The 14,255-nt window shown below is 37.1% G+C and overlaps 1 protein-coding gene across 2 annotated transcripts; it reads right to left on the bottom strand.

The window, feature by feature from the left end:
* Positions 1-987: 987 nt before the first annotated feature.
* On the bottom strand, positions 988-13,423 carry LOC127371432 (tubby-related protein 1-like). Of its 2 annotated transcripts, XM_051414228.1 has the most exons (15): positions 13,351-13,423; positions 13,157-13,205; positions 12,162-12,204; positions 8,937-9,069; positions 8,676-8,792; positions 8,407-8,538; positions 5,722-5,841; positions 5,311-5,499; positions 5,151-5,236; positions 4,904-5,068; positions 4,149-4,261; positions 3,924-4,032; positions 3,705-3,803; positions 2,864-3,035; positions 988-2,027 (listed from the first exon to the last, which is right to left on the bottom strand). In XM_051414228.1, the coding sequence occupies exons 2-15, from the start codon at positions 13,201-13,203 to the stop codon at positions 1,894-1,896; spliced, it is 1,659 nt and encodes a 552-aa protein (XP_051270188.1). In that variant the 5' UTR covers positions 13,204-13,205; positions 13,351-13,423; the 3' UTR covers positions 988-1,893. The 2 variants fall into 2 exon arrangements, with proteins under 2 accessions (XP_051270188.1, XP_051270189.1); XM_051414229.1 differs by lacking the exons at positions 12,162-12,204; positions 13,157-13,205; positions 13,351-13,423 and adding an exon at positions 11,703-12,102.
* Between the last annotated feature and the right edge of the window lie 832 nt (positions 13,424-14,255).

The raw sequence follows: 14,255 nt of genomic DNA, 5'->3' as shown, positions 1-14,255 counted from the left end.
TTTGTGTAGCATCGCTGTTCTAATTATACACTTGTGTAGTAGTTAGTTGGATGAATACTTAGTTATTAAACAAAAAAAATCTGCCAATCAGACATGATCAGACTTTGAATAACTGAAATAAAAAATAAAATAAAAAAACATGTGCCCCTTACTACTGCTTTTTTCCTTCTGTTAGTGCTAATTTATTGGAGCAAAATCGTTTACCTATTGAGAATGGGCATATCACTATAAACAATATGAACCTTGAACAAATTTCCTTCCAGCAACAGCTCCTTCTGTTGGTCAACAACATGGTTGCAACATGTTAACAGTATTTATTTATCCACCACTGAGACACAAAAGCAGAGGATATGCAGATGGTGTAAAAATACATAAATGCACTAATTGCATTAGCATTTAAGAATGACATCACTAGTCTTTGCTGGTTGTTTAGCTGGAAGTCACGTAACAGAAAGAGACAATGGGAGAGTGGGTGAGGAAGAACTCACCTTACTGCATCTGTCCAGAAGAGCTGCCAGCTTCAGGCTTCATTTAATCTGCGAGTTTGGACAACTGCCTGAGCAGGTTCAGGCAGAATACACACCTCACACTTACTCTCGAGGCCCTCGGCTCAAACAGGTTTTTCATCCTGAGCGAAGCTCCCTTAAACATGTTAGGCAACTACTAGAGAACAGTGTGGGTGTCTCTCTGCAACCAGAAGGAACCTTTCTGATTACCTGCCAGCTGCCAGCTCATACAGTATAGGGCTTCAAACAGGGATTTACTCTTTGTAAAGTAGTTTGTCATTTCAAGAGTAGGATAGTGACAGTGAAGGACATGCAGGGAGAGAGGGGGGCAGAGTGAAAAGCATGTTGTTGTTATCTATTCACCACATGGCTACTGGACACCCAAAACCCATGAATTATTATCATTGGAATATTGAAGTGTTTTGGGCCACAGCCACTAAACAGTTACTAAATGAGGTGTGTTTATACAAAACATGTGGACTTAAAGGAAGTTAATTCACATGCTTTATTAAATAACATTATTACAACAGGCCTAGAAATGCAACAAAGGCAGTGTTCGGAAAAATAAATTAATTTTACAAAATGTTAAAACCCCAAAAAACACGAAATAGAAAAACCTACAGGAGCTCAAATCAGACTCAGTCATCTGAGATGGACAGAGAGATCTTCAGAGAAATAAAACAGAATATTTTGTCGAAACATCACATGTTAACTAGATAGCAAGAACTAAAGCCTCCCCTATTCCAAAATGTTACACTTGTTACTCTAACAATGCCTGATACCTTTATGCTTCCAAATCACTAAAATATGGACTGTTATGTAATACAGACTTAATACCTGTTGTCTGTCAAATAAAAGCAATTTTCTTTATTTTTAAGCTATCAGTTATTCTGTGAGTGTGTTTTTGAGATTGTGTACTTCACATTATGACCTTCTGGTATTTTAAACACAGACCACTACACACCAGTACAATACAATGCAGCACAACAAACCCAAAACACAGTTTAACATCTTTTAATGGTGCTGGAAATATTTAAACACCTTAATCATCCAGGTGTACCATCATTCCCTCCTTTAAAGTGCGTCTCCCTGGGATCCACAGATATTCCTCTGGATTACAGAAACAAATACCAGGACTCTTCTGTGCCATGCCAGATCTGATGATAATATGAGACCAACTTTGTTTCTTACTCCTGGAGTGAATCACATGCCCATAAAGGCAACAGCGTAACAGCAGGTATTGTTACATTCAAGGAACCGTCATTCGTTATCGCCATCGATCACAGGAAGTGTTGAGGGCGAGTCCAAAGAAAAGAGTTGTTCTGTTGTGAGCGTGGGCGTGCCGCATACTGGTTTCAGTGTGAGAAGACAACTGGGGATCTCTCTGTTATTCACAGGCAATTTTGCCATCAAAGCTGGAGAGCGCGATGGCAAAGGCCTGCACGGCACACATCGGGTAGTTGAAGTCCAGCGTGAAAATGTCATCAGCTATTCGGCCAAACTGCATCACAATGTAGTCCACTGAAAAAGGGAAGGAATTGTTAAATTATGTAGGTCAGTAGATACATATATAAATAATAAACATTCATTTCTTTTAACCTACTACAAGGAGTTTTTTAACTGGTTATAAAACAGTCTAAATTTAATACTGATACACAACATTGTTTATTAATTGGTTGATCACCAGAGTCAGTAGGATTTGTACTCTAGGGAAAACATATGTCTGTACAAAAGTTCATGGAGATCCTTTCACAGTTTTTGAGATTTTCAGTCTGGACCAAAGTGTTGGACTGAACATTGCCATCCGTAGAGCCATGCTGCTAGCGTCATTTAAAATCATTTACCAGCACATTGAACATTTTGTTACTATCTCTTGTGCTGTACTACCAAGGCTAGAACTAATAACCCTAACCTGACAAAAACTTCTTTTTCAAGCAGCTTTCAGTCACTTACATGTAATTGGGTCATAATTTCTTCTGATTAGACTAAAGTAGATAATATTGAACATGTTCATGTACTGTTTTGATGTAACAGAAATCATTTTTAGTAAGTATTTAGTTTCATGTTTTAGTCTAAAACTGTAGCATTACGCAAACAATGATACAAATTAGGATGCTTTATTAATGAGTGTCTTAGGAAATAGGGTTTTTAAATGTAAACCCGTGTCAGAGAAAACTAAACAGATAGTACATCCAACTAAATGATCTTTGTTGTTTTACAAGGTTTTATTTCTTTGTGAATTTTGCAGTAAACTGCTTTGTATTTATTTGTCTAGTAACTTAACATCAACTGTAGTTGAGATCAAATAGAAGAGCTTCATAGATAGATAGATAGAAACTGTAGATGTTAGTACTCACAGTCTTTACTATGGACTATCTGGAAGTTTTTAATGGAGGCCTGGGTGACCCTGCCGTTGAAGTTGAGCACATGAGAGGAAGTTTCTTCGTTCCACACAGGCGTCTTGTTATGAAGCTCGATTATATTGTCCATCCTTCTACTCTGGTACCTTATCAACAAGCCGTCACAGTCCTGTGAAGAATTGACAAAACATATGTCAGGAAAACACCACGAAAGAGTAATCAGACTTTATAAGTTGGCCTTGTGTTGCTCTCATAATAAACAGACAACATACTATAAATCAGGCTGTGATCAGTATGCATATAATTTGTTGACATTGTGCATAGCAATGGATTCTGGGATGCCTGATTTTGCTAATGAGTCATCTGAGGGTTGCACACACATGAATCAACAGGTCAAATTATCCACAGCTGGAGGTGCCTACTTGATAATCCAATGTATACACCTTATTAAATTACACTGTTTTAGCTAAAAGCTAAAAATAAACAAGCATGACAGATAAATGCAAACATGTTTTGGGGGAATTTTGGATGAACTGACCGTTTAATAACACAGGAAATACAACAGTATGAGTAGCTATGCACACTGGGCATGTGAAGATTTCTTTTTTTAAATCCTGTTTTCTTTTCTTTTTCATTATACTTTTTTCTTTTTGTCTGCAACTATATTAACATGACCAAGGTTGGACTTTTGGAGTAGTTTTTTGTGTGGTTGCATTTATAAGGGCACGAAACCCCTTATTTTGTATTAACTTATGTTGTATGTATTCTGTATTTTATTCCACTTATTTTGCAGTCCTTATGTTCTTCTCAAAGCTGGAAAAAAAAACATTTATCTCACATTTCTTGGGCGGAGAGGTACTCGCTCGTTGTCCTTGCTCATTCCTGGAATGAGAACCGTCATCCTTCTGGGCCCTTTCATCCCTAAGACATTTGTTTCCTAGTGCCAGAAACAAGTAAAATCAGGATTTCCAAATTTGTTTTTAAATCAAACGTGCCCAGATACAGTATTCATGAAAAGCAATGTAGATCATTTATAATGAGCTGACTAATAACTTACATAGATGATGCCTGCTAACTCCTGTCGTGCATTAGACATGTCTGGAAGAGCTCTGTCTGGATGCAGAGCATTGTCAAATACGGTGAACTTAGTCCCCATTAAATTGGACCTAGACAACATATTGCATAATTAAAAACTCACAGTAAACAAACACTTGGCTAATGCGACACATTTTGTTTTGTGCTTTTAAATAAATGAATCCATTATTTTTGAAGCGCAGTGTACCTCAGTTTTCCAACAAAGTTCTCTCCCCCTCTTGATAAATCTGTGGCATCAATGGAGATGAGATAATTTGAAGTAGCGCTTTTCTTCCGTTTCCTCCCAGCCAACAAGAATGTCTGCACAGCAAAAAAAAAAGACAAGTAGTCCTGTTAGATTTAAAGAGAGGACGCTAATGTACACAAATCCCTAAAAATGTCAATTATAGTACTAATTAGACTAATTTAATTAATGGAACTACTGATGGCTCTATTTCACTTCCCTACTAATGGTGTGTTTGTTTTTGTTTGAGTCTGAACCTGGACACTCGATACATGAAGACATAAATGGAGCAAGGCCTGTCAACTCGAGCTGCACTGCTATACACACATGACATGCCTCACTCTCCATAATTACAAACCAAGCACACACTTCCAATACTCCAAAATTTCCCAGCTCTCCCTCTGCCCTGTCAATGCCGCTGCTGCTCTGCATCCGTATGGCTGCCCTGTTGTTCTGTAAGCCCCACCACCACCCCAGCATCCACCTGTAGGCTCCAGCTTGTGGGTTTAAGGTATTTGCTCATCACTCCCCAATATCTCTATGTAAACATACTTGCGGGGAGCGATGAGGTCAGAGCCTAGACTCCAAAATTTAACTGTTATACTGCTGTAATCAATATTTCAAATGTGAGTTGTCTGACTGAACTGTTGCTCTGTTTTAAAAACATATGGATAAAAATATCTACTAAATCCCCAAACTGCAATAAAGATAGACCTGACCTTTTTTTCGTTGTCGAGATGAAGGTAATATAGAGGGTAGAGGCTCTTATCCACCCCCCTCTGGTCTCGAGTCACTCTGCATTTGATGGTCACGCCCTGTGGAGCCGGCTGCATCACAAACTTCTCCAAGTCGTCAAACTCAATCTCAGGTGAAGGAGATCTCTCCTGGTAAAGAAGGATGAAAAAGTTCATTTTGATTGAAACCATGAATGTTTAACTTGAAATGTCTGTGTGGGATTTGAGATACCTTTTTCTTTTTCCCTTTGCCCTTTTTCTTCTTTGATTTTTCTTCCTTTTCTGACTCATCTGAATCATCGCTGTCTTCTGCCTTTCCTAAGATAGAAAACAAAAATTGTTAAGATACTTGTCAGTGGTTCAAAAGGAAGACAAGGTAGTGGTAAACCTGCCTTTCTTCTTCGTCTTCTTGTCTTTGCCCTTGTCTTTGTCTTTGTCTTTGTCTTTGCCCTTGTCTTTGTCCTTGTCTTTGTCCTTGTCCTTGTCTATTTGGAACATGGATGCTGAGCCAGCCGTGGATTTCTTTTTTGATTTGGTTGACTTCGTCTCCTCTTCACTCTCATCACTGTCTGATTTGGCAGCTGCTCAGGAAAAGAGGTATAAATAGTTTTGATTTAAATTCCTACATGTGTAAGAATTCTCACTAAGCAATAACACCACAGTTTATGGTCTAAAATAAGGCCAACATTAGCATCAAGACACATACTGTACTGTAAAGTCAGCTATGATGTGAGGTCTCATTTGCAATGGCTTATGGGCAAACCACAAGGTTTTAAGGTGTGACAAAATCAAAATGTAATCACCTTTCTTCTTGCTCTTTGATTCTTTTTCTCCATTTATCTGGAACATTGAGGCTGGTTCTTTCTTCTTGTCCTTATCCTTTGATTTGGACTTTTTTTCTTTGCCATCAGAGTCTTTGTCCTCTGAAAAATGAGAAACAAGTTAAAATACTAAAATGTTATCTGTCCTTGAATGTGATACCAAACTGGAGAATAGTGTGAGCACACACTGAGGAATTCAATCATTTTCAAAGCCAAATAACATACATTTCATTCCTTTTTGAATTAGTTGACTTGGACAGAAGTAGTGAGAAGTAGTCGTAGTAAAGTGGTGTCAGTTAATCAGCAAGTAAGGATTTGAAACAGGGACAGATTTGTAAGAGCAGAACAAATTTTGAGCATGCAATCCTGATTTTGTGTCCTCAGTTTGGAATTTGCTCTCACTGTTTCTTCCAGTCATTTTTGTCGAGTTCTAAACATGAGTGGGATTCATGTTTCACCAAGACCCGGCCATATGTGGCTGCTAGGTTCATGTTTGTGTCATGGCTTTTACGGTTAAGTTTTTAAGTAAAAAGCGGATAAAGCACACTGAGGAGGTAGACTGACATTACTTGCAGATATTTGCCCACCTCTCAGTCGGAGCTGACATGCAAGAGATACAAACCACTAAAACCGAAGGTAGATACCTTGTAAAATATTTAGGCAAAAGATGCCAAATTCCTCAAATCTAGCGGCACAAGACTTGTAACCTCAAAACCTCGATTACATTCTTGATACTGTCAACACTCACTCTTAAAACTTGTTGCACAAAGATGAATCAGTCCCAGCACGCTCTCATATCTCGACTTGCTGACTGATTACTGCTAAAAGGTGTCCGTGTTTTGGCATTAATGAACTTCAGGAATTGAAAGTATGTGGTTAAAAACCTGCTTAGGTAAGCACTTTAGAATTGTACTCAATTCTCAAAATATGACTAGTCACTTATAAGGATGGCTTTGACAGGTTGGTCTAAATGTTAATAAGTGTGACTAAAGATTAATTTGTGTGTCTGACCATGCAGACTTTTATTTTAGTTTTACATCTAACATAAAATATCTGTGTCATTAGCTGCTAAATGATCCATTATGTTCTCCAACTAGTTGCTAAATTTGTCTGTCTGCTGTTTGGTGCTGGGCAAAAAAAAAAAAATAGCTGCCTGATGCAGCCCAAAATGATATTACCAGACCCGTGAGAGTGGACCAAAAGTCTGTTGCGGGCCATAAAACAAAAACAATGAGTTGAAAGATGTCTAAAAAACTCTGTAGAGTGGAGGGAAAATGCTCATTTTTGCTCTCACCCATCACTATGAGCGATCCTTTTCCCACACAAGTAGTCACATTGAAATAAAATAAAATGATGACTTCACAAACATTGATATTGTACTAACTGTAAACTGTACTGAAGAGAAGACTAGCAAAAGTAGTTCTAAAAAAAATCCTGCCATAGCTATCATACAGTTGGACACTGATATAATCAAATCCATTTCCATGGACATAAACACAGCACCTGTCTTTCCTTTACTTTACAGGAGGAGCAGGGAGCCACAAACACAAGTTGGAGCAGGTATTCCTGAAATGACTGACAGCTGATCTGAGGTGGAGCAAGGTTAAGTTAAGCTCAGAGGCAAAAGCTCTGGAGATGATCCAACCAAATTAATAGAAAAGAGCAGTAACACTGTGGGCTGTATCATATAGTATTTCAGTATTGAAAAATAGCTCAATTTCAAATTAAATCTCTGCACTCACACTCACTTCTAGCTAAAGTCAATGGAATATTGAGCTACACACATCAGACGTTTTTCCTCCCCACACTGTAGAGGACAGGTTTGTCACATTTGTGTTGTTTAATTAGTGACATTAGTGCAACCAAACTAGACTAGTCCACAGCAAGGCAAAGAGAACAACTACTTGGCAAAATCAGGATGTGCTCGCCATCTTCAGCATGCTGACATTTGACATTAACCATGAAGAACAACTGAAACTGCTGAGAATGTCATTAGTTTTGCAGGTATTCCATCACAAACCAAAGTACAGGACCAATTAAAATTCTGCCCTGAGGATGCCGCTAAATGAAAAGTCACAATTCATCCTGGGGGGCTCGTGAATGTCAGTACCACATTTCATGAGATTCCATCCAGGAGATATTTCAGTTTGGACAAAAGTGTCCAAGGTTTATTGAGTCTTTCAAAGTCATTCATTATTCTCACTAGGGTCATAACTTAGCAAACTAGTTTGCTAATCAGTGTTTTCTAATTAGGGTTATATTAACTAAGAATGTGTTCGACAGTTTGGAAAAAGCAAATGTCAAGTGTCTGACATAATTTCCTCCACACCTCCTGCAAAGTCAAAGCACAACAAAAGGCTACAGACCAAATCTGGCCAAACACTTCCACTTTTAACTGTAAATGTTTAGTAGAATTAAAAAGAAAATTGTCAGGATTTGACCCTTGCAGTCATTTTGATTACATTTTCCACAGCTGATTACTTAAGGGCAAGCTACTCACTTGATAGCTGTGTTTTGTTGCCTTTGCTACCATGTCACTGTTTCCACTCAGTCACCATTACATAAAATCATCTAATCCTCTTAACAACATTAGTCTGCTCTTATAACTGTTGTTTAGATCACACTGTTAATGCCTTTAGAAAACTGCCTTTCTGCTTCTAGCCATACCTTTAGATTTAGATTTCTTTTCTTTGGCAGAACTTTCAGACGGAGAACTGTCTTTTGTTGTCTTTTTCTTAGTCTTCTTTTTGAGGGTGTCTTCATCATCGTCATCATCATCGTCATCATCTGTGCCCGAACCTAAAAAGATGGAAAACATACTCATTAGTTTGCTTTTTTTCAGGGTTTATTTACAAAATACTTAATTAAGATATTATTGGTGTGTAATTTAATTCACGTTAAGTCTTAAAGGTTTAAACACATGACCAATGACGCACCTTTCTTCTTTTTTGGAGCACTTTTGGCTTTCTTTTTTGGCTCTTTCTCTTTTTCTTTTTCCTTTTCTGGTTCTTCTTTATCTTTTTCTGGTTTCTTTTTCTTCACCTTCTTTCCATCTGTAATGTTGATAAGGAATTGTCAGTGTAACCATCTCATTAGATCACAGTAGAGACAGAGAAGCATGCAAATGTTACACTTTGTCATCTGCTTTCTTCACAGGAAATGCTTAAAATATCACAAGTCTCTATAAAGTTTCTCACTTTGGATGGCAGGATTTTCCTCTTCTGATAAATCTTCACTTTTCTTGGTCTTTGTTTTTTTGGGCTTGGTTTCTTTTCCATTCAACTTGGCTTCCGTTGTGCCATTTGCCTCCTCTTTCTTCTTCTTTGGCTTCTATGGATTTTCTTTAAAGATTATAAAAAAAGATTAGAGCTGACTCATAGAAGGAAGGACAGGAGAGTAGAGAAAAGAAGCCAAAGACTGGACACAATAAAAACTGGGAGACAGAAAAAAGTAAAAAATCTTGGAGCATTCAAAGATCTTTATCAATAACAATAACTCACCAATACAAAGTCAGATGTGAAGCAAGGGGTAGAAAAGATAAAAGAAGATTTAGAAGAACTATAATCACTAGATTACTCCTTCTACAGCTAATAAGAATGCCTGAAAATCGTATATAGTATATAGTAGAATAGTATAGTTTATAAATTTAAATTCAACGGTTGACATTCAATCTCAGTTCTGCAATAGAGAATAATAAATAGGTTAAGCTTTTGACAAAGCTGTATGTTAAGTTGCTGATATCGGCTTATGGTTTAGGTACAGGAAGTGAATGAAGCCACGCAGCATGAGGTAGCAACAGTGATACTATGCATACCTGCATTTTCTAGAATCGATTAATCTATTACTATTTTTGATAATACAGTTTTGTAACACACAAAAAAACAAAACAAGTTTTGTAACCCTTTTATGTAACTAGCTCAGGCCTCCTCCTGGGTACTAACAAACCCTAAATTAACATCCCAGTCACAGTAAATTACAAACACACTTCACACACTTTGGAGAACACAAGATAGCAAATCTTTTACTTTATGAAAGAAATGAATGAACCACTGAGGAGACTATAAGGAGTCAAAAAGTGTAAACAAAAGCAAATTATTTTAAGGTTAGCTTAATATAAATGTACTGACTCTTTCTTGTCTGATGTATTTAAAATAAAAAACATGTTCCCGCATATTTTGTCTAAATGTACATAATCATAAGTCTCCAATTTGCTGTTCTTTCCTGCAATATAAGCTTTCATCTTGGCCGAAAGACACAAGCTTTGTCCCCACACAACCGTCCTTTTACGTGTTTTTACATGCATTTGTCTGTATGACGATTTTTGTATACCAGAAATTTCAAATATATAAATGTTTTAGCAAATAAAAAGGGAACCAACTTGTGTTTTTACCAAATATTTAATAAGTGTGAGGAGGCTGATGACTAAACCTTTGTATAAAGTGACAGGAACAACGTGTCACTGTCTCGAGTCACAGAGAAGGAGGTCAGTGTGATTGCGGCCAGCGGAGACAGTAAAGGTAATCCTATTAGATGTAGATCCTGCATCGATGGAAGTCTATTTATGTCCACAACTCAGAGAAGATTTTTGAAATGAAGTGTTGTGTTTAAAGTGTCTTTCTCTACCCAATTTAGCATATGTATCTATTATACTATTAAAAAGGCTAGTTTATTTATTTTTTTCTTTTCTTTGTTAATTTCTGTCCGCTGTACTCAAAACTTAAAAAAAAAAAAAAATTAAAACAATGTATCTGAAATTATCAGTATCAGTTATTGCAATTCACTGAGAAGATTTGAATTTAATGAACAGATAATTACTCCAATATAGTGTAAAACATACATTTGACAATGCAAGATTTGCTTGACTATTAGATAAAAAAGTTGATGAATTGCTGATTCATATGTAAATACCCCCCCAAAAAACTTTCATAGTCAACAGAATAGACATTAAAGAAGGAAATGGCATAAGGAAGGACATGCTGTTACAGTTGCATTTGGTTTGGACATCACCACAGTAGAACTGTTTATGGTTTGAGTGACTGGGATTACTGACTGCCTCCAATCCCCCTTGCATGCTTTTGCAGATGCATTGCTCAGCAGATGAGCTCCAAAAGCCTGGACATCGTCAATCAAGGTGCAATTTAATGAAAGATATGAATGCAGTCCATGCTGTAGCTGCATTGAGGGATACTTTCCAGTTTTGAAGTCACACCTGAATATTGTTTTTGTTGGTAAGTTGTGTGTGTGTTCCTCTTTCTTTCTTTCTTTCTTTCTCTTTCTTTCTTTCTTTCTTTGTGTCCCCTTCCAGGTCTCCAGGGTGTCGTACAGCTAAGGTCCCACTTGGTGACCTGAACTTGTTCAATGTCTTCCTGGATCCACATTCTTTACATACATTTTATAATCTAACTGTATCAGAAATGTTGGAATTTGTCTATACTGTGTTTTTGCTGCTCTGCTCTGAACACACCACATCTATTGCATGTCTTATCCCTTTCTGCTCTTCCTGAAGTTTCTTTATTTTTTCCCCTGTTAAAATGTTTTTCGGGGGAGTTTTTCCTAATCTGAATCAAGGGTGTAAAGGAAAACCTCTAAGGTGATTTGTGATTTTGAGCTATATAAATACATTTTCGATTAATTTGACTTGGATAACCAATAATGTTATACTTCCTATGCTGGCATTTGTATACAGAGCAGTTACCTCACATGTGGGTCAGAGATTATTTTATTTGTAATGATTCTTCCAAATGTCTTTGATTTAGAATTAAGTAAGTATTCTACATCACAAACTAAACACAAAGCAGGGTTACTTGACACTTATTTAAGTAACCTTTGTTATGCCATAGGTCTCACCCTCGAAATATCATCACACGTCATCACCAGGCATCTGAATGAACCCTGAGAAGTAATCTTATTTTAAAGTCATTAAAAAAAAAAAAATCCACAAAACCACAACCCCACCCTTTTACCTTCTCTGCAGACATGGCGTGGCCTCCGACTTCAGCTCTACCACTGCTTCTTTTAGAGGTTAGGAAATAAAAAAGCAGGCTTCTCAGCGGCGATAATGAAAGAGCGAGAAAGCCCTATACTCACTGCGTCTCCATCAGCAGAAAGTTGTTAATAGGATTTATGTGTAAAGCCATCTGCTGTGTAGAAACACGTCAATGGGAGAAACCAACAAAGGCTCGGGCAGAGGGAGAAGATTTGTTTATCGTGTGTGCACTCTCCAGAGACCTAAAACTAATTTTTGCGTCTAGACTATCAGCAGTCACAAAATGTTTTTTTTTTTTCCCACTTCACACTTATTGTAGTGTGAGTCAGACTGCCAGTAGTATCTGTACCTAGAATCTAACGTCTTTGTTCACTGTCTCTCAAGTTTCAGTGTGATTTCCTATTTTTTTAAACTTCAATTTAAATAAAAGATTTACTTGAACTTGAGGGACTGAAGCAGAATCCTCATCCTCTTGAATCCTGAGGCAAAAACAATGATAAATTTGTGTTAGTAACAAAATGTAATTATAATGTAATGACATTAGTAACTGTAATTCATTATTAAAGCAATTCTTGGATTTATTGCTGTTTGGTCATTTTGCTGTCAACAACATACTTTTCCTAAAAATAAGTATTTTGTTTTTAACAGTATATGATCACATGTGTTATCTGGACCAAGGCTTTACCTAATGATTATTTTCATTATCAATTTACCTATTATTATTATTATTTTCTGGATTCATCCATGAATAATGTTATACATAAAATGTATAATAACTCTTAAAGACATATTTATACTGTTTGTTTTGTTCAACTAACAGTCTAAAACCCAAAGATATTTTGTTTTAATACCATAGAAAAAGAAAAAACATTTGAATTTTTGGCTTTTTTGCATAAAAAAGTATTACTGATTACCGGTTGTAATAAAAAGTTGCTGATTCATTTGATTAATCAATTAATTGTGACATCTCTAACATTTGGATTTTTGGATTACATACCCATTCCTCTATCAAGCCACATTCACTATTCATTCATTCATTCATTCAAGGATCTATGTGATAGTTAAGCACTGTGTCCATATTTTGGCAGCCAGCTGCCAAAAAGGCGTAAAAAGCTTCTCATGTTACAAGTGCGCTCTGTGGTACAGTGTCATTCTTACATTAACAGGTCACACAGGGTATGGGACTAAGTTGGTTTTCCTGACAGCAACGATTAAACCTTTCCCTTGATACTTGGTTTAGCACCACTTGGCTACGAACAGAGGAAACTGGGTGTGTTAAATCAGTATAAAACATTTGGAAAACAACAGGTAGGAATAATGGAAGGCACGAGGAAGATATCTAACACATAGATGGCCTCATGAAAAAAAACCCGCTTGGATCACACATACATTTGCAAAGTTCTGTGTTGATGTGTCATAATGCTGACATACCTGTCCTGTGTCCACGCCTCTTTCACGATGTGATTGTGGAGGGGCATGGCTGATGTGCAAAGAGGTTACATGCAGATTTTGGTCAAAGGGAGTGTATTAACAGAAGGATATCCAATGCAAATCACTGAATTTAAACCTGTGTGTAAAGGTCTGTCAGTATGAACATAAAAACATGCATGAGTATAATCTCTCACCAATGTAGTGGTTTTTCCAGACAGCAGTGGGATTGTTTCTATCCAGCTTGTGAATGCCCACAATGCTCCACACACATCCTGTAGCCCACAAAGGGGTCACATGACGCAAGTTCTAAGAGGATTTTTAACAAAGCAATAGGTCCCCCCATCGACTACTACATAACCAGGATGCCCGACCCTTCAACTGGGATTACTCTAATCAGCTACTCACCATCTGTGAGCATTTCTAGGAGTTTCACAGAAAAGCTGTGGAGATTTCCAAGAACAAGAAATATGGCACGTGGACAGATTCACTTTACTGGGGGAAAGTAAAACAGATTCATGTTAAACAAAAGAGTTATGGTTTTAATTAAAACTTAATAATTAAAAGGTGTGTATAACTAAACCAGGATAAAAGTGCATTATCAAGACCCTTGGAACTAGAGAGGATGGTTTATGGCCAGAAAGTCTTATTTGAATTCCAGACAGGCTGGTAAAATCCTGGTATAAAGGTGGAAAAAGTGGAGAAGAAAGGTTCAATTCACTTTGACAGCCACAGGAAAGATGTCTTTAATAATATAATCTCCATTTGCTCCAGTGGAACAGCTGCCTGTATTTAACGTGTGAAATGTGAGCGTGAAGCACAGTGATGCTAAAAATATGGCATGTGAATTTCTCTAACTCAACAGTTTTAAAAAAGAAGCATCAATATAGTAGAGTACAAATAAAGTGTGATTTCCTCAGTCAGCCACCAGATGCTGCTGTACCCCAAGAGACAAAAAACAATGCAAGAAGCAGCTGTGAGGCACCAGGGGGCACATGGAGATACTGTAATTTAATTCATGCTTACATTTTTTTTAAATGACTGACTAAACCTCAACAGTAATATTTTAAATAGTTAAAAAATATAATTACCCATCGTAAAG

This window comes from Dicentrarchus labrax, unplaced genomic scaffold (assembly GCF_905237075.1).
Source record: "Dicentrarchus labrax unplaced genomic scaffold, dlabrax2021, whole genome shotgun sequence".
Lineage (NCBI taxonomy): Eukaryota > Metazoa > Chordata > Actinopteri > Moronidae > Dicentrarchus > Dicentrarchus labrax.
Note: the sequence above shows the minus strand (reverse complement) of the source record. Positions and strands in the feature narration are given on the sequence as shown.

Bases quoted from the DNA above. Each gene is read 5' to 3' on its own strand.
- LOC127371432 (XM_051414228.1), bottom strand. From the start codon at position 13,203: ATGCCCCTCCACAATCACATCGTGAAAGAGGCGTGGACACAGGACAG. The intron at 4,033-4,148 runs GTACACTGCGCT...TATGTTGTCTAG, and splicing joins AACTTTGTTGGAAAACTGAG to GTCCAATTTAATGGGGACTA. The intron at 3,804-3,923 runs GTAAGTTATTAG...TTCTGGCACTAG, and splicing joins AGTTAGCAGGCATCATCTAT to GAAACAAATGTCTTAGGGAT.